The sequence below is a fragment of the Dendrobium catenatum genome, unplaced genomic scaffold (genome assembly GCF_001605985.2).
Source record: "Dendrobium catenatum unplaced genomic scaffold, ASM160598v2 fragScaff_scaffold_1074, whole genome shotgun sequence".
NCBI lineage: Eukaryota > Viridiplantae > Streptophyta > Magnoliopsida > Asparagales > Orchidaceae > Dendrobium > Dendrobium catenatum.
Genome location: NW_021319536.1, coordinates 926,748 through 949,819, shown reverse-complemented (window position 1 = coordinate 949,819; position 23,072 = coordinate 926,748). Strand labels below are relative to the sequence as shown.

The window sequence follows — 23,072 nt, the reverse complement described above, 5'->3', positions numbered from 1 at the left end:
CCCCCCCCTCCCCTTTCCCTGGTTCTGCCTGGAGTAAAACAAGACCATTCTAGCCGACCCCTCCTGGGCCGGCCTAACTTTACTCCCCTCCAAAGACTCAACTTGTCCTCAAGGTGAAATGAAAGGAATTGATCTTTCATTCTTTCAAATGGCTCCCAAGTAGTATCAAAATCGGGGAGGTCTCTCATCTAATCAGCACTTCTTTGTTGCCCTCTTTATCTGATCGTACTCCTGTAAGCTCCAATTGTTCTAAAACTACTTCCAAATCCTCAGTCATTGTAGAAGGTAATTATGTATTGACTGCATGCTCCCCTAGAGCTCTCCTCAATGGAGACATATGGAAAACTGGGTGTATGGTGGCTGATGGTGGTAACCTCAGTCGGTACGATATTGCTCTAATCCTGTCCACAACCTCATAGGGGCCGAAGTATCTCGGTGCCAGTTTCTCATTCCTTTTTCTCGCCATTGTTCTTTTCCTGTAAGGGCGTAGTTTTAAGAACACCTTCTCTCCCACTTCAAACTGCATGTCCCTCTTATGCGAGTCCGTCTGCTTTTTCATGATTTGTTGTGCAGCAGATGTTTCTTCAACTCTTTCAGCACCTTGCCTCTTTCCTTCAAGTACTGCTCAACTGAAGAAACTGATGTGCTTCGCCTCCCATAGTGCACTAGGTGTGGGGGGTCCCTTTGATACATCACTTTGAAAGGAGACATATGAGAAGCAGAATGATACGATGTATTGTACCAATACTTGGCCCATGGTAACCACTTTCCACACCCGCAGTGTTTCAAAAGCAAAACACCTCATATAGATCTCCAAACTTCGGTTCACCACCTCCGTTTGTCCGCTGTCTATGGATGGTATGTGGTGCTCTTTTGAAGAGTAGTTCCCTGCAACCTGAATAGCTCCCTCCAAAACTGGCTAAGGAACACCTTGTCACGATCAGTCACAATGGATTCAGGGATCCCATGCAGTCTAACTAATTCCCTGATAAATGTTGCTGCTACTGACACTGCGGTGTAGGGATGTCATAAGAGGATGAAATGTGCATACTTACTAAGTCTATTAACCACCACCATGATGACAGTGAATCCTTCTGATCGTGATAGGCCATCTATGAAATCCTTGGACACTTCTTCCCAGACTCGGTTTGGAAGTGCTAAGGGTTATAGTAATCCTCCTGGAGCCATGACCATGTATTTGTTTTTCTAGCACACTTCACACCTTGTCGCCATCTCCTCAACATCTTTATGCATCCCCTTCCAGTAAAGCTCAGATGCCAGTTTTCTATAGGTCTTTTGCACTCCCGTGTGACCTCCAACTGCACTGCCGTGGAATTCTTGTAACAAATGGGGAATATGTATGGAGGTTTGTGGCATCACAAACCTCCCCTCATACAACAGCCTCTCCCCCTCCACATAATAACTCGGATGGCTGCTCTTGTCTTTCGTCAGATCCTCCCTAATCTTTCACAACTCTTCATTCAACATTCTTTCTTCCTTGATGGCCCCCCAGTCAACCATCAGAGGTATAGACATAGCCAACTCCTGAAACTCCCCAACATACCGGGATAAGGCATCAACCGCTTTGTTCTCCAACCCAGGCTTGTACTGGATCTTAAAATCATAACTAATAGTTTGGACAACCATCTCTGATGCTCCTCGGTCACCATCCTTTGCTCCAACAGGTACTTCAAGCTCCTCTGATCCGTTTGGACGATGAAATGTCTACCCAAAAGATAAGGGCGCCACTTCTGAATAGCCAAGACAATGACCATCAACTTCCTCTCATAAACCAGCTTCAATCTCGCCATTGTGGATAGCACTTAATTGAAGTACGCTATAGGTCTGTGATTATGCATCAACACTGCCCCCAATCCATGTCCTGATGCATCGGTCTCTACTACAAAGACCTTACAAAAGTCTGTCAGAGCCATAACTGGAACAGTAGTCATAGCTTTCTTCAATCTCTCAAAAGCCTGAGTCGCAGCCTCTCCCCATGAAAAGTTATCCTTGTTCAGCTGCTCGGTCAAAGGCCATGCAATGGTACCGTACCCCTTCACAAACCTCATGTAGTAACCAGTCAATCCTAGGAAACCCCTCAACTCCCTTATGTTCCTAGGCAGATGCCATTTCTGCATTGCCTCAATTTTGGTTTTGTCCGCCGCCACTCGGGACACCACATGTTCTAAGTACTCGACACTAGACTGGGCAAAGCTGCATTTCTTCAGCTTGTCTCTCAACTGATGCTCCTAAAGTATTCCCAAAACCACCTTCAAGTGTCCAAGATGCTCCTCCAATGTCTTGCTGTACACCAGAATGTCATCAAAAAATACTAGGACAAACTTCCTGAGTTACTGCTTGAATACACTGTTCATCAAAGACTGAAAAGTAGCAGGGGTGTTAGTAAGGTCAAATGGCATTACCAAAAACTCATAATGCCCTTCATGTATCCTGAATGCTGTCTTTGGAATGTCTGTCTCCCTCATTCTGATCTGATGGTACCCGGATTTCAAGTCTAACTTGGAAAACATCACCGCCCCATATAACTCATCTAAGAGCTCATCAATCACTGGAATAGGGAATTTATCTGGCATTGTCCCCTTATTCAAAGCTCTATAGTCCACACAGAATCACCAACTCTCATCATTCTTTTTGACCAAGAGGATGAGACTAGAGAAAGGACTCACACTTGGTATGATGATCCCTGCTTCCAGCATCTCCCGGATGAACCTTTCAATCTCATCTTTTTGTATTTGAGTAAAACAGGACCAGTCCAGCTGGCCCCTCCTAGGCCGGCCTAACACAATGCCCCTCTCAACCTAGTGCCTAGAGTTAATAGATTGAGGCCTTTTGACATCTCTTCTTAAATAACAATAGAAAAGTCTTGTTCGCTATAGTTATAGTTATTCTCTATGCTTGACATCAGATCTATTTTCTAACAGATATTTCTTCTGAGGAGGTATCAAAATTTGCTATGAACTTCTGTGCAACGTGCAGTTGTGTCGTGAAGATAGTTGAACCCCAAGCACGTGCAACAGTAGAAGACTTGAAGGCTGCTGTATTAAAAGTTAAAGCCTTGGAGGAAGAGAGAAGAATTCCTCCTTGGGATGACGAGCATGTCCCCGAAGAAATTGTTCTTGACAAGCCAAGTCCAGGGTGATTCTTCTTCACTTTATAATATTAGTAATTATAGCTTATTTTGCAAAATTTGCATGTATCCGTCTAGAAGTTATCTTCTGTTAGAAACAAAATCAATGTTGAAATTGATTCTCTTTCTTTGCTTCTCATGGATGCTATCCAGGAAAAGAAGGAAAAACTTGTCATTACCTTCCTTTTCCATTAGATTCTTCATTTTTGTTGATTAGTATCTCAAGTGACTAATTCTGTATGATCCCACCGACTGACATTCATGTCTTTTTAACTTGACGGCAAAGTTTTAAATTTTGATATTGATGGCTCAGGCTATGTGAGGTAAACCATTGACATATGCAAGTAGCTTGTTATTTGTTTCACTAATTAATTGGGAATTTAGAAAATATATGGGGAAACAGTTTTTAAAAAATTTCCTACTACATAACGTTTTTTCATAATTTTAATTGTAGTATGTTGTTTAGTGTTTAGGAAATTAATGGTTAATACTAAAAGATAAGAAATGATTGGCTTTGGCCTCGAAATATGACAACTACTACAATTTAGTTTTTGTTTGTATTAATAGTTTCTAGAGGATTGAATTTTAAAATAAAATGTACACTATCCTATTTAGTTAATTGCTTAGATTTTCTTGCATTTTTTAACTAAAAATTTATTAGGAATAATTGCATTTTTTTGTTGGGGGAAAAATAGTTTTTTTTTTAAAGCTATTGTGAGTATTACAAATATTTTCTCTTAGAAAAATTCGAACAATAATATTCTTATAGCTATGCCACACTAATAAATCTGGTTGTTAAATACAGCTTCTTACCATCAATTTTTTTAAAAAAATAGTAAGAAAGTAATAGCCAAATGAAAATGTGGCAGTAATTTGAAAAGCAAAGCAATAAGAAAGTAGTTCCAAATAGAACTCTTGCATGCTTCTTGTGAGATTCACTTTACAATGTATCATTGCATCTCATGCCACTGTAATCATCAAATGATAAAGGTACACTGCAAAAAATTATCTTAGTGCTTTCTTTTGTTGCTGTGCCCATGTTTTTGACAAGACTTTGGCCTGTGTATGTTTAATGAGACTGATGAATGCATAAGTATAAAAAAAGCCTATAGATGCTTAGCAACCCTATTATTCTTTGTTACACTCATCAGTCAGCAGTTGCATTTTTTATTTAATTTTGGTCTTAGTCATCTCATCAATACTTATATTTCTTCTGGAGAATATGATCTCTTGTTTGGCTTCCACCGTACCATTCTGTGTGAAATTTATCCTGTTGTTAACTCTATTGACCCCTATTGTTAGCAATCCTTGTTGATTAATGAAACACGTTGGAATACCTGCTACAGGAGCATTATTGAGAAGTCGGTTTTCCCTGACGTTGGTGCCACTGAGTTGCTATTATCAAATGGTATGAGGGTTTGCTACAAGTACACTGATTTTCTTTCTGATCAGGTAAAATTAAATCTGTACCCTTGTCAGTCCATGAACTAGCGAAGGAAAAGAAAGACAGTTTTTAGATCTTAACATAGCTCTGGTTCTATAATTTATTGTAGGCGGAACAAGATAATATCGTTATTGTGCTATTGTTAGTCATAAAATGCATTAAGTAGAGTATAGATAGTTTTGAAGAATTCAAGTGTTGATCTTTTTCTTTTAGGAGCCTTTTCATAATCTCTATATCCTTCCTTGATCTTGATACTTTTATGACTGGTACTCATCTTGCCATACAATTTAAGAAGAATTAGGAAGCATCTTGCATGCTCCATAGCTATGGAGCGTGCTTGTTTTCATGTGTGGATCAGCAGGTATTAGTTCGTATTGATCTTTATATTTGCTGACTTCGTGATAGTGCTGTTAATGCCCATACTCCTTTGTTTCTGTGATGTTTGACTTATAATCTTCTACTTATAACATGTGGTATGAAGTATTGAATTTGTAATTACCAAATATACTTGCTATGGTTTATAGTTGTTTGAATGAATGCATCTATTGATTGCAAGGATTGCAGTTTAAAGAAGGTGCAATGTTCTAATATTGTTTGATCATATATTCTGCTATAAAAGTGGCAAATGTGGCTTGGTATTTCTTGGAACAAATATTGAATTTCTAATAACTTACTAGGTACTGACTTTATGGTTATGCTATGATGGAAAAATAGCAGCAGTAGCGCAAAAAGATTTACTATATAGTGGGTTTTGAACATGATGAATTCTTATCAAGTAACAAACATTAAACACTTGTTAGTGTTAAATTTTCTACAAAACACATAGTACTTATATTCATTATTAATTGTTAGAACAAGAAAACATCAATTTAACATTATAGTTGGTAAGTACTCTATATTTGCTGAACGATGTCAATTAATTAGACTGTATCTTATAATGTTGCACTTGCTCGATTATAAATAAAGGTATTCTCTGGTGAATAAGACATAACAAACGAGTTTTCTCCTCTAATATGTCATTAGAGAAGGGTTAGTGATAAACCTAGCTACCCTACTCTCTCCGCAACCTCTCTACTCCTTGATAATGCCTCATATGCATTCCTATGTTCTTCTCCCATTTCTCTCCATCGTAGTTCTCCTTACCCTTGCACAATCTTCCTCACTCATCCCACTATGGGCCTTGAAAATTCATTCCTTCATCTGCTGAGAGGGTTTTGATGAGTCCGGGTTAAATTTTCAGATGATAGATTAAATTGCGGATAAGACACTACCTAAAAATTTGATGTAGACAAAGGGGGGGTCAACACAAGTCCAAAATAAATCATATTTTGGCTTCCCTTGAGTCTACTAGCTCAATCCAACTGAGCTAGAATTTTAGCTCATTTATGAGCTAGGCTTTAGTTCATTTATTGAACTAGGGGTTAGCTCATTATTAGCTAGGATTTTAGCTCATAGTTATCTTTATATTTAATGTACTTTTTATGATTTTTATATTTGTTTTTATATTTGTCTCTTGGAATTCCAAACTGGCCTTTGGAATTCCAAGATTTCTTTTTCCCATGGTGGCTCCTTAAATTCCACCATGGCCTTTTAGTATTTTGTGCTTTACCTCTTGGGATCTCACGGCTGGCTCCTTGTTCCGTGTCCGCCCCTCGTTTCCCGTGGCTGTGGCTCTCGGTCCGTGCGGTTCCCTTCGTCTCCCGTGGCTGTCTCCTTGGTTCCTGGTTTGGGTGTAAACCGAGAGCTTTGGGGGGAGATTTCTATGCTTTTTAATGCTTTGAATTATGTGTTAATTTAATGTTTGTGTCCTTTTGTATTCCCTTTTCATACCTATAAATATGAGGGGTTATGTAATGTTTTGAATAGTGAATGATATTTGATTTTTAGAAAATTTGTTAACCTGCGGGTTGCTTGGAAATCCTGCGGGCTCTTTCCAACCTTCTTTTCTCATCCCCTCCGGAAATCCTGCGGGCTCTTTCCACCCTTTCTTCTCGGGCTTCTAATCTCTTCGTCTCTCCGCAAGTGCCGCTCCACCTGTATCCTTCTTCTCAAAGTGCAGCAACTTTAGGGTGTCTGTCGTGTTGTTTGTAAGTCGTCGTCATAATTTTTTTTATTTGGTCTTTAAATTGAAATGTAACAGTTTGTTCTTCCCTATTGTTCTCGTCTCTTTTCTCCTCTTAGTCGTTTTCGTCGTTAGAAGTCCGACGTGTCTCTTTTGTGGGCGAAGGGTATAGGCTCCCTATATCTTTTGCCCGCATCAAAATTTCACCCTTTTTTCATGAGAATTTAATAATCCGGTTTTAGGTTTTCCATAAGTGTCCCTCCCAGTGATGAGAGATAACTTTCGATTAAGACTATTGATTAAAAGCTAAGTGCTTAGCTTCATTTGTAGCAAATTTGATATAGAGTTGAAAATTTATCACATTAAACTTGAATGGAATGGCGGGGAAATGATAATGAACCCATTCATGATCCCATAGTTTTGTTGCCACTGGTTGTCTTAATTGTTGGTCTTCTTAGATGGGGTATTTGGGAATAGACATGAATTTGAGAATTGAAGATGAATATTCTTAGCATGCATACTACTTGTAATGATAAAATATTTAGGTTAGTCATTGGTGGAGGAAATGCTATGAGTTTCATTTCATTTCTTGTGTTAACTAGAGCTGATCTAATACATGAATCCTATCCTAAATCATTCCATTTTAGTTGGTTTAACCATACCTTCTTATTACTACTAGATGTCTTTATCAATTAAATTAGGTATTTAAGAGGATAAGGCATAGTGTACTGATATGTTCATGGACATGGCTTATAATTTTTTAGATGATTTTGGCTATATGACATTGATATGATTCATTATGGTCATGATAATATTTATAAGAGAGAATAATCAAATTGGTCTCTTAGCTCTTAGCAGGGATCAAAATGGTTCCCAATTCTTTTGAGGGGTTAATTTAATCCCTCAACTCCTTAAAAAGGGGTCTTTTTTCCCAACATCAAATTTTGGGGTTGATAGTGTTAAATCAAGGGATATTTTGGTTATTTTTTAATTAAATTATTTATTAAATATAAATATCAAGTAATAGTATTTTTTTTTAATTATTAAATATTTCTTTAAGAAAAAATTATTAATAATTCTAGTCTGTAATAATCCTAAATTAAGACTGGAATTATTAATAAATTTTTTTATTAAAGAAATGTTTAATGGCTTTTTTTAAAATTACTATAACTTGAAAATTATACTTAATAAATAATTTAATTAAAAATGACTAAAATACCCTTCATTTAACACCATTAACCTCAAAATTTGATGTTATGGCAAAAAAGGTTCCTTTTTAAGAAGTTGAGGGACCAAATTAGTTCCTCAAAAAAGTTATGGACCATTTTAGTCCCTAACAAAGAGTTGATGGATCATTTTGGTCCTTATCTCATACGTATAATTTAAAATATAAGGATAAGACTATATTTTTCTTTATCAAACGAGTAGAAGAATCTCCCCAACTAGCTCTCTATAAATCAAACTATGAGGTTAAGCATATGCCCACCAAAAGAAATGCAAAATTACCATTGTTTGTGATTAGGTATCCTTCCCTCACTTATTGATGTAGACAAGGGGGGGGTCAAATAAAACCCAAAAATTTTGATTTTTGACTTCTCCAGCTCATTAATCTCAAGTGGAAGGTTAGCTCATTATGAGCTGATTTTTAGTTCATTTGTAGAGCTAAAAATTAGCTCATTATTTCTTTGATCTTATCTATTCTCCTTCCCCCCTTTTTGTCTATTCGTTTCCCGTGGTTAGCTATTGGATTTTCGTGCCTTGACTCCTTGGTTTCCACGGCTGGCTCCTTGGTATCTGCGGGTGGTTCTTCGGTTCCCAGGCTGGGCTATTTTCCGTGGCTAATGGGGGGCTTTTCCTATGGATTTTGGTGCTCTGTTTCCTGTGCAAATTAAGGATTGCTGTATGGTGGCTATTGGCCTTTCATTTCCCTCATTTAATGAAGTATTTGAAGAGTTTTTGGGACTGTTTTTGGACAGAATTTGGACAGCTTTTTGGGGACTGGTTTGGTGGCTGTTTGGGAGGATTTATATGAGCCTTTCCACTGTTTTTTATGCAATCTTCCTACAGAATTCCTGCAGTCTTTTGATCTTCTTCTTAGTGACTTATGACCTTATATTTCCCTATTTTAATGGCTTTAAATATTTCTTTTAGGTGGCTGTTTGCATTCCTTCTTTTGTGCCTATAAATAGGAGTTATTTGTGGCTGTTTTAGATATGTTATGTGAATGATTTTTGGAAATGTAAACCTGCAGGTTTCGTTGGAAAAGCTTGCGAGCATTGTCCATTCCTCACCCCCTCTGGAAATCTTGCGAGCTCTTTCCACCCTTCGTATTGGCTTCTAACATCTTTCGTCTCTCCGCAAGTTTACACCCCACCTGTATTCTTCTTCTCAAAGTAAGCAAGTTTAGGGTGTCTTGTTTGAGTCAAGTTTGTAAGTATTTCATTTTATAATATTAAAGTTTGTTTTGTTTAATTTGTCTAGTATTTGTGAGTTTTTAGATCTTAGAAAGAAATTGTTTTTGTGACCAAAAATTTGGGTCCTTTCCCAAATTTTTGGTTACATCATTTTGGTATCAGAGCAAGTTAGGAAGTCCTAGGTTTGTGAGTTTGTCAAGAAAAATCTTAGTGAATCATAACAGTTGTTGTGATTCTTGTGAGTCTTGTCTTGTGAGTCAGTCTGTCAAGTCAAGTCTTATTGTGTGAGTCTTGTAAGTCTTGTGAGTCTTGTAAGTCTTGTGAGTCTTGTGAGTCTTGAGAGTCTTATGAGTCCGTTTAGTAAGTTTTGTGTGTCTTGGTGAGTCATAGTAGTTGTTGTATGAGTCTTGGTGTCTCTTGATACAACGCCTTCAGAAAACAAAGCTAACTCATCGGGAGATGAGTTCTCAAGAAGGGGAGTCTGATGTAGACAGGGGGGTCAAATCAAACCCAAAAAATTTGATTTTTGACTTCTCCAGCTCATTAATGTCAAGTGGAAGGTTAGCTCATTATGAGCTGGTTTTTAGTTCATTTATAGAGCTAAAAATTAGCTCATTATTTCTTTGATCTTATCTATTCTCTTTCCCCCCTTTTTGTCTATTCATTTCCCGTGGTTGGCTCTTGGATTTTCGTGCCTTGACTCCTTGGTTTCCATGGCTGGCTCCTTGGTATTTGCAGGTGGCTCTTCGGTTCCCAGGCTGGGCTGTTTTTCGTGACTAATGGGGGGCTTTTCCTATGGCTTTTGGTGCTCTGTTTCCTGTGCAAATTAAGGACTGTTGTATGGTGGCTGTTGGCCTTTCATTTCCCTCATTTAATGAAGTATTTGAAGAGTTTTTGGGACTGTTTTTGGACAGAATTTGGACAGCTTTTTGGGGACTGGTTTGGTGGCTGTTTGGGAGGATTTCCACGAGCCTTTCCACTGTTTTCTATGCAATCTTCCTACAGAATTCCTGCAGTATTTTGGTCTTCTTCTTAATGACTTATGACCTTCTATTTCCCTATTTTAATGGCTTTAAATATTGCTTTTAGGTGGCTGTTTGCATTCCTTCTTTTGTGCCTTTAAATAGGAGTTGTTTGTGGCTGTTTTAGATATGTTATGTAAATGATTTTTGGAAATGTAAACATGCGGGTTTCATTGGAAAAGCTTGCGAGCTTTGTCCACTCCTTCTCACCCCCTCTGGAAATCTTGCGAGCTCTTTCCACCCTTCGTCTTGGCTTCTAACCTCTTTCGTCTCTCCGCAAGTTTACACCCCACCTGTATCCTTCTTCTCAAAGTAAGCAAGTTTAGGGTGTCTTGTTTGAGTCAAGTTTGTAAGAGTCAAGTTTGTAAGTCTTTCATTTTATAATATTAAAGTTTGTTTTGTTTAATTTGTCTAGTATTTGTGAGTTTTTGTAAGTTTTTAGATCTTAGAAAGAAATTGTTTTTGTGACCAAAAATTTGGGTCCCTTCCCAAATTTTTGGTTACATCACTTATTTATCCCATACCCCTTAGACACCTCATCTAAAGCATCTATCTTACCCATATTTGCATATGATTGTAACATTTACATTGAAATTTTTTTATTTAAAACTTTAAAGAATGAATTTTTCTAGTGTATTTTCTCTTCTCTTATCTTATTTTTAGGTAGCACTTGCCCCTCCTAAGACCCAAATCCTTGTAGAAATCTCAAACGTTTTGAAATTTTTTTATTTATTTTACACTTGAGGAATTACTGATGTGCTCCCATTCATGCGGGAAATCTAATATTCTATTCAATCAAATCGTAGCTTTCTACTCTATCTTATCATAAAAAGAATCCCACAAAGAATGCAAAGCTTTAGAGACAAGTTGATTTGTTTGGGTTATGATTCTTGCAAGAAATATTCAGTCCATATGTTATCCTTACCATTGTTTAAAATTGCATAAAATTAGGCTCGCCTTAGTGCAATTCTGGTGAAAAATGCCTCGAGGTTTACGCCTAAAGCTTTCTTTATGAGGTGTGCACCTTAGTTTGGTTGAGGTGTGCCTTGAGGCATGTCTCGCTGGCGTGAGGTGTATGCCTCACCCTATTTATATATTTTTTATTAAGATTTACATAAATCCTAAACTAGAACCTTGAACAATTAACGCCATCATACACCCCTAAGCTGCAACAGCTTTGTCTCAACTTCCTCGACTTCCTGCATGTCTCATCCACCACAACTACCACCGCAGCAGCTGCCTTTGGGGATCACTTCGAAGCCTTAAACAATCACCATCTTTTCGAAAAAATTTGGAGTATTACTCTCATCTTTATGTTGATGAAAAAAATTAGGAGAAAATGAGCAAAATAGTCTACAACTACATTAAAAGACCATTTTCGTCTCTCAACTTTTTAATGAGGAACCAAAATAGTTCCACCATTGGACTATTTTAGTTACTCTTTAAAGATTTGAGAGACCAAAAGAGTCCTTTAAAGACTTGACTTTCAATTATATTTAACACAATTTATGACTTGTCACTTTACGTCTTATGCAATTTTTTTGTTTCATATGCATTTCATTTTGTTACTTCATAGTTCAATAGAAAGTTAATATGTCATCCTTTTACATATTATTTGAATATTATATAAAAATTACTTTTAACTTTTATTTTCATTTTACATAATTTTTGAATTTTGAGGCTTGCATCATAAAATGTCTTGAGACTTACGCCTCGCTTCACTTATGAAAAGTGCCTCAATACCCAATTACGCAATTTTAAACCATGATCCCTACTTTAGAATCCTAAAGAATAGCTCAAATCTATTCTACTCATGATCTGAAATTTAATGCCTGTTCAATTCATGAAATATTTAAGATATTACTTTCTTCATAAGGAGCTTATTTTGCATTTGGATAAATTTATCAACACTCAAGGGAATTTAAATAATGGGAATACCAATTGGTAGAATTTTTATAAGAATTTTCTTTTGTGTTAGAAACAAAAACCAGTTATTGAACATAAATTGATGATGCTTTGTTCGGCATTATTTTAGTGAGCTATTCTTTAGGATTCTAAATTCCTGGATTTGAGAAAATAAAAGTAGCCTGTTCACTTTGTCTAGACTTTCTATTTGGTTTCGGGAATATCAAGATAAAAACCCTTTCTTTATGAAACTTGTTTGCAATAATCAGTATTTATCTATATTTGGTTAAACAATTTTGCATCCCTAGATCGTTTTTGATAGACTTTCTCGTTTCTGAACAACATTAGGAGGAATTGCCAGATTTTTGGAAACCATAAGATAATTAATTTAATGGAAAAATCGATTTTATTGCCCCTCTCAATTGAAGAGACGTTGAAAGAATAGTGTCACACCATTACACTTGTAGAGCAGCCAAAATTATAAAATAATGCTCCTAAAAATATATTTCAATTTCTGCTCCCACGAGGTCTTTGTAAGATCTCAAGACACATGATGCTAAATAATCCTTCTTTGGATTTTATTTTAGATTTAGTTAGAACTCAAAAGTGATGCAAGCAAGAAATTAGAAAAAATCTAATTTTTGCTTGCAAAAAGATAACACTTCCTAGGATAAAAGAAAAATACATGAAATACCCTAAAATAGACAAAATATAACAATTTTTATAAGATAAAAGACTCTTACAAACTTTAACACAAACACAAAATAAAGACACCTAAAGGAGCTTGCATTCGTTGAGAAGAAAGATACAAGTGAGGTGGTCACTTGCGGCGAGACGAAATAGATTAGAAGCCGAGACGAAATATAGCTCGCAAGCTATAGAGAGGAGAGGAGATGTTAGACATAGCTCGCAAGCTATTCCAAAGAAGGAAGAAAAAACCCTCAGATTTTTAGTCTAAAAAAATACCACATAACATTCCTTTAGAACTCTCAAAACATTAACTATATATAAGATAAAAGATAGCAGCCAAACAGCCCAATTAAAGGCCATAATTAATTCCATAACAACACTTGAAAAGCCACCAAAAGGGGCATTATTCACTCCAAAAACAGCCACCGATAGGCACTAAAACAGCACCTAAACAGCCACAGGAGAACCAAGAAACGCAACCAAAAAGACAGCATAGGAACTGGGCAGAGGCATCCATGGGAAAGCAGCCAGGGAGCAAACCGAGGGGACATAAAGAAGGGGAAGAGGCAAGGTTCCAAACTCCACGTAATGAACTTTCAAGTGCAATAATTCCTCATATTAATGAGCTAACATTAGTTCAAGCATTTATGAGCTAGAGCCAAGTAGTTCCCAAGAATTTAGCTCAAAACCAAAGCAATCAAGGCCCAATCCGAGAGCAACAAGCAGCCCAAAGACTCAAGATGTTAAGACCCCTCCTTTGCCTACATCAACAAGGGACATGATAATATTTTTGTCATTGTTGATAGATTTTTTATGATGGCTTACTTTCTAACTTTTACCAAGATCAATGTTGCTTAATACATTGCCAAGTTATTTTTCAAAGACATTTTATAATTGCATGGTGTAGTATCAACAATTGTTGCAAATAAAGATGATAAGTTTGTGTCATACAACAACAACAACAACAATAACATTAAGCCTTTATCCTACTACGTGGGGTTGGCTACATGAATCCTTTTTCTCCATTGTGTCAAATTCTCATTTAAGTCTAATAAAAATAAGTGATTTTTAATACTTTCTAATCTAGTCTTTTTAGGTCTACCTTTATCTTTCTTAACATAGGCCTACTCTCCTAATTGGGTTATCGGAAGACTGACATTTTTGTACATATTTTTGAAAAAAAAAATAAAAATTATTTGGAACTCAATTGAAATTTTCATCATCTTTTCATGCATAAACTGATGGTCAAATTAAAGTTGATAATAGAATCATTGGTAATCTGTCAAGCCGCTTAGTAGATAAAAACAATAGCACTTTAAATCTCACATTGTAAATTTTGAATTTACTTCTAGTAGCACTATTTCAAAGACAACAATAAAAGTGACCTTTGAAATTATTTATGGCTAGAATCAGAAGAGGCCTATTAATTCGGATTTTATTCCATCACATAAATTTTCTTGATATAGCATTTATATTCGCGGATGATTTTCATTATTTTTATGATCTTCATGTTGATGCAAGACAATAAATTGAATTAGGTAATGGAAAATATGCAAAAGTTATAAATCAAAGCATTCAGTTAGAGAATTTAAAAGGTGACTATGCCTTAATTCACAGTCATCTAGAATGCTATACTATTAACAAATATAAAAAGCCTTCATACCAGAACTTGTGATGACCTTAGTATTGTTAGAAAATTTGAATCTAATGTTATTTTCTTGTATTGCTTCTTGAAAATTTAAATCTAATGTTCTTATTTTTTTTAATAGCCTCTCGACATTTTTGTTAGTTCCATTTTCAATCTGAAAGATATATTACCATCTCAAGAAATCATAGAGCATCGACACTTGCACCTTAACTCTCTTGTAGGAGAGATAAAGATCACCAATTGCAAATTGCTCTACATCCAAACATCTGGGAAGTTGAAGGTATCATTTCAGATGATGATGCTCAAACAATTATAAATTTCACCCCCACTCCATAACATTCCTCAACAACATTTAAAGTGGCACAAGGAATTTGATCACATTCATGATTGACCCTCTCTTTTCAAGGAAATTCAGTTATTGAAATCAAGAGAGATTGCACTTCTATTCCTGTTATACTTGGTCTACCTCCACCTTTTTCAAACCAATGTGTGCTAAATCAAAGCTTGCATTAGCTTCCAAAGATGTTTTTACTGACCCCTATCCTCCCTAGATTAGGTTTATTTTCTATATGCTTCTTCATTGTCACTCTATGTAAACATGCCACTTGTATTGTTGAATCAATTATTGAATGAATTAAAGAATTATTGTTGCTTGCATGCTATCATAGTGGATGACCTGGTGGATTCCATTAGAGAAGTTCTTTGGTGAGAGTTTTCTTATCTATTTTATGTTTCTTCTAAGATGCTTATCATGAAACCCTAATCTGGTTCGCCAACATCACCATCTGTCAATCTGCTTAGCTCTTTCCCTCCCTTAACCAAATTTCATTTCTCCAAGAAAAGCTTCCCTATCGTGTTGAAGACCACTTTGATGTGCATAAATTCTAGAAGTCCCAACCGACCCTCCTTACCACTCTTCTTCCTAATTTTTACCAAAATTTCTCCACAAGCTCTTAGCACACCCTTCAAGTGATCTAGACTAAGTCCATCCTCTCTTTCGTAACCCCGTAATAATTCTCTCCACAATTTCTCTTGGTTGCACATCGTGATCCCATCAAACCCTACCGACTTCAATCAAAACCAAAGAGTACACCTTCTCTTCCAAAGTACCATAATGAGAATATCTTTTTCTTCACTCAAAGATCCTCCAACACTTTTCACAATCATCTAATATAAATCTTTACCGGTCTAAAAATTCATGATGATCTCAACTACCTTACACAATGAAACTTTTGTCCATATTATTAGATTCATGTTAAACATCTTTTTACAATGAGTTCTAGCCTATATTTGCGAGCAACCTTACTAAAGGTAAAATTAATGTATAACTCTATCGCATTCACTCTTGTATATTTGAAAAAAAAAATATTCATCATTTGACTTTTTCCTATCATATGTATATATTCTCATAACATTGTTTCCTCCACGGAGTTGAGAAGAGTACTCAACTCTGTCAACACTTGGGATTTGGTTATTTCACCATCAAAATTGTCCCTAACTCTTTGGGAGGAATCAAAATGGTCCTCAACTATTTTAAGGGACCAAATTGGTCCCTCAACTCTTTAAAATTTGACAATTTTGGTCCTGCGGTAAAAAATAATGAAAATTTCGAATGGCAGTGAGGGTATGATTGGAATAACCACAAAAATGACAAAAATAATAATAAGAAAGAAGGGAGAACAATAGTTATGCTCACAGTGAGCGAGCTCCCATCACTACATCTGATCCAACAGAAGAACGACAAACGTTTGTGACTTCGGATTCGACAAGGAGTGTTGTAGAAGTAGGCCTTAGTTACTTGTTCAAAACCCTGTCGAACTTTCATGAATTCCAACTCAACAGGAAGGAATGTCATCGAAGGAGGTGAAGAAAGGCTTTAGCGACTTGTTTAAAACTCTACTGCGTCCAACAACAACGAAGAATGAGAAAGAGAAGAAAGAGTAGCAAATCTTTAGGAATTCATTTATGTAATTTAATTAATATAAATTAATAAATTCAAATAATTAATAATGTAAATAATAATTAGATAATTAATAATCAAAATAATAATAGTAGTTATATATAAGTTATTATATTTATAATAGCAATTAGATAATTAAGCTAGTTAATATCCCTAAGATATTATTAGTTAAGTTAAATAGTTAATATATGACTAGTTTTTTTAAATAATTATTAGTTAAACTTTATTTTTATTGGTTAGGCTGAGCTTTACCTTATCCATGGCTTGTAGCTTCTTATTTGTTAAGATAATAAAACCTCTTATTCTCATGGTGTAGGGATTCCAATAACTTATAAGAAAATCAACAATCGATTACTCTTCCATGGTGTGTCATTTACTTTACAATGGTTAAATTTTATGACTTTAGTCAATAACTTTGTTAATTATTTTTCTGAAATTTGATCACCTGTTTAAAAAGTTCCAACTAACAAGTTCACCAATGCCTGCAGCCTATGATCTAGATCAATTGCTTGTTGGGGGCTCACTAACGACTTAGTTGATCGAAATAAAGTTTGGATAGCTGCCAAAGCGTTCATATAGCTCCATGTTTGGAGAGTAGATGTATTAGATTTGTCCTATGTTTAGAAAAGTAGAGGTAGACCTAAAAAGACTTGGTTAGAAAATAAAAGAAATGACCTTTCTTTATTAGATTTAAATGAGAATTTGACTATTAACATGACATAGTGGAGAAAAAAGATTCATGTAGCCAACCCCACGTAGTGGGATAAAGGCTTGATGTTGTTGTACTAAAAATCTAGTGTGCCCAAAATAATTCTTGGAGTTCAGTTTTCCTACAACAAAAGAAAAAGCTCTCTCTTTCTCTATCCCCAAGAGATTCAGTACTGACCTTGAAGGGACTAAGCTTCTATGTTTCAAGCTTGTTAATACTCATGCGGATACAAAAACTACTTCTAACAATTAGGAATCCTTTGATGGTCCTTGGTGTTTAGTGCTAGTTGAGAAATTGATTTATTGGCTGGCAATAGGCTTAATATTTAATTCACTATAGGAATTATGAGCCAACACATGAAAACTCCAAAATAGTAGCATTGTGAGGTTGTTCTATGCATGCTTTGTTATAAAAAAACAAATCTCTTGGGAAAGGGTTACTGTACACTAAAATTAAGCACTTTGTTTTGGGAGCAGTCTTTGATGCCAGTTATATTGGGTCAGTTAAAGACAAGAAGTGAACTTTTGGATATTATATTTTTTTATTGGAGGTGTGCCTATCACATGGAAAAGTAAAAAATAAATTATTGTGGTCAGATTCAATGTTGAGGTTGAATCCAGAGCTATGAACCATTTTAAATGTTAAATGATGTGGTTAAACACTTTCTTAAGGAAGCTTAATTTTCCATTTAACCAGCATATGATTTTGTTGTATAACAATTTTGTTGCCATCTAAATTTCTATCAACCCTTTGTCCCAGGAAAGAACCAAATATATTAGGATTGATAATCATTTTTTTCAGGATGTGTTACTTTCTAAGAAGATTCTCATTCCTCGAGTCCTTTTGTTTCTAGTTTAGAATAAGTAGTTGATATGTTTGCAAAAACTCTATATCTTCTACCTTTCTTTCGATCATATAACTATTAAACTAGAGCTATATGCTCCAGCTTGAACGGAAAAGTTAGCATAGGAAATATGAAAACCAGAAAATGCTCTATTTTTTTATGAGTGGTGTAAGTTTATTTGATTGTATCTTAGAACAGTGTTCTCACTCCATTTTATATAGAAGGGTCATCTAGTAATAAGACACCTAAAAGAGCTTTCCCCTCTAACAATTAATTATCTTGCTAATGCTTCCCTATGCGAACACAAGCTCAATGAAGCATGGCACCTGCTTATAGCAACCACTTTCATTAACGGACATCCAAATTTCTAGGCTTATTACTCAAGAAGTTTGATAAAAATGTGAACACTGATTTTCTCAATTATGTTTATTTGTCCTATCATTCAGTCATTCAAATGATTGTATTTTGATTAAATAAAAGTATTAGAAGGCAAAAAAATGGTGTTATCTATAAAGATAAATTTAAATGAGTGGCGAGTATTTGTTTGGTTCTTTTCATAAAATCTTTATTTCAACTAATTCACCTGATTTACCCTTTGCTGTCTTATTAAAATATCGATTAAGATAATTTCTATCTACACAGATTGTTTTTACTGGCTTTGCATACGGTGGATTATCTGAACTCTGTGAAGATGAATATATTTCCTGCTCAACGGGATCAACTATTGCTGGAGAAATGGGCGTATTTGGTTACAAGCCCTCTGTGCTTATGGATATGCTTGCTGGTAAAAGAGCTGAAGTTGGTACAAAAGTTGGGGCATACATGAGAACATTTTCTGGTGATTGTTCGCCTTCTGATCTGGAAACTGCTTTGCAGGTTTGTTTGCTGCTGAATGTTTCAAAATTTTGTTGCTCTTCTTAGTATTCGTTATGACAAGAGAACTAGGCATTATTCAACTCACTGCAACTATTGTTATAGAAAGGGGCCCAAAACATATGCTGGTCTTAGTCCTATTTGTATTTACATAACTGATTATTGTTTTAATAATTTTGTGTGCTTTGAACAATGGAACCTGCACCTTCATTTTCATTACATTACAAGGGTTAAGCCTTGTTCTGTGTCACGTGGCCTGCACCATGATAGGTTGGTTCTGAAAGTGTCACGGTTTGATTTTCTACTGATTTCGTTGTTCTTCAAAAAATATGCAATTGAAGTGAAAAAAAAAAAAGAGAGGTGGCGGTGATCGAGCACAAAACTTGTATAAGCTTGTATGAGTCGTCATTCTACCATGATAATACTAGCAGAGAACGCTTATTTTGCATGGGCAGGGCAAGACGTTTCTTTGGTTGTGGAATTGCTGTGGTTATCAGTGGTGCATTGCTTGGTGCAGTGGACATGGAAAGTATTCTTTTATATGTTGTTGTTTGGGTTGGACCTTAGTGGCTTCTGGTCTGAACGAGGTTACACAGTTCCATTGCATGGTCAAAATACTTTATCTTTGTTGATTTTTTCTCATTTGCATTATCTCTTGCAACTTTTGATTCCTTATATATTGAGGGTCTGGCTCCTTGGTACCTTGGCCACTCAATGAGTGAGCACCGATGCGTGTTGTGCTATCCAGGTGATTCATTTCAAATGATAAGCGCTTCAGTACTGTTATCCTTGTGTGTCGAGTTTATCAAGGGAATACGGTTTTAGTTTAAAAAAAATCTCTTTTTTCTTGTCACGTATTTTGTGTACAATCAACCTCTCTTTTGGCTTAAAAACTATATGTTTTCATTATCTTTCTTTTTTAGATGTTTCTTGTTTTCTTTCTTGTTTATGCTTTTTTTTTCCTGACTTTGCTTTTTTTTTTTTTCTTTTTTCAGTGGCGTAATTTTCATCACAAGGCTTTGTATCTTCCTTATTGGTTTTATTCACCTTCTTCTGATCGTTGTTTTCTCCAAGTTTTTTTCTATGTATGTATTATTTTTGTAATTGTACAGAGTTTTGCAAGGGTTATTATCATTATCAAAATATTATATTTTTCTTGCTCATTTAAAGTTCCAAAAAATATCAACCTTTTTATTGCTTGTGCAAATGTAATTAGTTATGACCTTTTTATTGTTCTTGTTTGCGAATAAAATATGTATTGTTTGTGAATGCTTTTGTTAGTAAGTTATGCAATGCAAGTGAATATTTTCAAAATTCATTTTGCAGTGCTATTAGTTAGTGATGATATATATATATATATATATATAGATATATACACACACACGTACATTTTGGTCACATGTTGTCGTTAGCTGTAAAGGAAGCCGAAATATACAAAATTTTCAGCCTTCCTTTCTATTGATATTTTTTTTTCTCAACTTTCAGTGTCATACGCTTTGGCACCAAGTAATGATGTGCGTATTTATTGTGCTGTTTTTATACAAAGAGTTAACGAATGTTTTTATTGCAAGATTCATATCTGACCAACGAAGCATTCTGATATAATTTAATATTTGAGATATTTCAGCTTGTCTACCAACTCTTTTCTACTACCGTAGAACCAAGGGATGAAGAAATTAAAATAGTAAGGCAAATGGCAGAAGAGGCAATTCGAGCTCAAGAAAGAGACCCGTACACTGCATTTGCAAACCGTGTCCGGGAACTAAACTATGGGAACTCGTATTTCTTTAGGGTAAGTTCTACTTGGGTGATGAATTCTTTATCATTATTTTTACCTTTTCATATTTAAAATATTATATTAGTGCAGCCTATTCGAATTGGTGACCTAAAAAAGGTGGATCCCGTAAGAGCATGTGAATATTTCACCGATTGTTTCAAGGACCCTTCTACATTTACTGTTGTCATAGTTGGGAACATTGATCCAGATGCTTCACTTCCACTAGTATTGCAGTACTTGGTAATACCAATTTTCTAAAGTTTGTTGGCTGCAACTAGACACCAATCGCTTTACTATTTTACTTTTGAATAGGGTGGAATTCCAAAGCCTTCTGAACCTGTTTTACATTTCATCCGTGATGATTTAAAAGGCTTGCCATTTAAGTTTCCAGAAACCATTGTTAGGTATACTTTTCTTATTTTTGTAAGTATTGTGGTTTTTGTGCACAATTTGTTGATATGGTTGTTCTTTTCCTTAACAAATGGGTCTACTGTATGTAGAGAAGTTGTTTGCAGTCCTATGGTTGAAGCGCAGTGCTCTGTCCAGCTAGCTTTTCCAGTCATTCTGAAGAGTGGATCCATGGTATGTTTCTCTCTTAAAAATAAATGTATGGTTTCATCCTAAATAAAATTTGATCTTACTGACTTACGTTTTATGCTTTATCATTCCTAAATTGCTAGTTGGAAGAGATTCACTTTATTGGTTTTTTAAGTAAATTACTGGAAACAAAAATAATGCAAGTTCTTCGCTTCAAACATGGCCAGGTTCATCCTTTTAAGCTTTTCTCCTACCTAATTGCATCATATAGCTATTGTTTTAATGGCTGATAACAACACTGCTCTCTGTCTGTTATAAAAAAATTTTAGGTATACTCAGTGGGTGTCTCTGTTTTCCTTGGAGGTAATAAGCCTTCAAGAACTGGAGATGTGCGTGGTGATATAAGTGTTAGTTTTTCTTGTGATCCACGTATTTCCTCGAAGCTGGTAAGTCTTTTCTTCAAATGATTTTATTCTGTTTTGTAAAAAGTCCAGTTAGAACCTCCCATCTACCTTTGTTAGGTGGACCTTGCCTTGGAAGAGATATCTTATCTTCAAGAGCAAGGGCCAGTTGTTGAAGATGTCTCCACCATCCTTGAAATAGAGCAGCGAGCTCATGAAAATGGTTTGCAGGTTAGCTAATAAAATAATATTCAAGTATATTACTGAATTTCTATACATATCACACTAAAATCAAGTCATCGACTTACTTGAATTTTGTAGGAAAACTATTATTGGTTGGATAGAATTTTGCGTAGCTACCAATCACGGGCTTATTTTGGTGACCTCAATGCTTCATTTGAGGTAACGCATCGTGAATGCTTTCTTACTTGAAGTTACGTTGTTACAATGCTTGGGTATTATTGATTTTTTTGGCTGGTTTCTTATCTAGCGAGTAAGCCCGGACCAAAGATATATTAGCTCAAGTATGATTATGCGTTGTTAAGGGGAGGGACTCATGTTGGGAGATGCATAGATAGATTAAAGACAGCACTTATTGCCAATGCAATAGAGGGACAGAGGAGGGATAAAAAAGAGTAGGGGATCGAGGGGGTGGAGCAGAGATAGGAGTTGGCGAAGGGTGTTGATGAGCTCTTGAACTCTAGTTCTACTTTTACAAGTGTTTACTATTTCTAGTCAAGCACATGTATGATAATGCAATATAATGGTATCCTAATAATGCTAGTGAGACATAAATATGACAAGACAAGTTCAAGAAATCAAATGTGAATGAGGCATATATATATATATATATATATATATATATATATATATATATATATATATTGACATTGTCGAAACCTTTTGTCTAGAGGGGGATCCAATATACAAGTACAGCAGAGGAGTATAGGGAGAAGAGAAGGATAATGGCTAGATAGATATTTTCAAGGGGATAACTCACCAGGGTTTCAATTAACTCTAAATTAAATAATTCTGCATATCATTCATTGTTAAATACCTGCCTAAAATGTGCTATGACTTATAAGAGAGGAAAAAAGTTACTCTTATAAACTTAAAAACATGTTCAAATTAAAATGAAGAAAAAGGATGATAAATTTTGTAGTTCATCAATTCTATCTGGCAAAATGAAGATCTTCTTTGAAAAGTTGGAAGCATCCACAGTGGTTGTGATGCGGACATCCAACCGTCCATGCCTATCCGAGGAGCTGAAGATCAACGACCGAGTTCACTTTGTTTTATTTTAGTTTATTAAATGTATTTTGATTTAATTGTGCAATTTTCCTTTTTACCCTCTTGTCTTATGTAAGCCCAAGGGGCAAATGTGTCTTTTAATTTCTTTTGAGGCCTATATATAGAGGTCATTTCTCTTGTATTAGGCATGATGGAGTTTTAAAAAAAAATTGTTCTGCACTTTTGTTCTTTGGGAAGAACGTTAGTGAAATCCCTACGGGAGGGAGTCGGAGTTTCCACCAGCCGCAGGATGGGTCCGGGCTCGTGGCTTGAAGTCCCTTAGAGGAGGGCAACGTATCACCCGTCAGTCTTCGGAAGAGTCCAAGGCTCGTGGTTTTATCTTTTATC

At 35.6% G+C, this 23,072-nt stretch overlaps 1 protein-coding gene across 1 annotated transcript in view; it reads left to right on the top strand.

Annotated features, from left to right (window-relative positions):
- LOC110103204 (zinc protease PQQL-like) overlaps positions 1-23,072 on the top strand; it is a 116,716-nt gene that overhangs the window by 89,500 nt on the left and 4,144 nt on the right. The window contains exons 9-19 of the mRNA XM_020831813.2: positions 2,943-3,156; positions 4,495-4,600; positions 18,489-18,722; positions 20,347-20,511; positions 20,587-20,736; positions 20,809-20,900; positions 20,997-21,078; positions 21,177-21,260; positions 21,363-21,479; positions 21,555-21,665; positions 21,756-21,836. Coding sequence (XP_020687472.1) covers positions 2,943-3,156; positions 4,495-4,600; positions 18,489-18,722; positions 20,347-20,511; positions 20,587-20,736; positions 20,809-20,900; positions 20,997-21,078; positions 21,177-21,260; positions 21,363-21,479; positions 21,555-21,665; positions 21,756-21,836 — 1,436 coding nt within the window. The remainder of the gene's footprint in view (positions 1-2,942; positions 3,157-4,494; positions 4,601-18,488; positions 18,723-20,346; positions 20,512-20,586; positions 20,737-20,808; positions 20,901-20,996; positions 21,079-21,176; positions 21,261-21,362; positions 21,480-21,554; positions 21,666-21,755; positions 21,837-23,072) is intronic.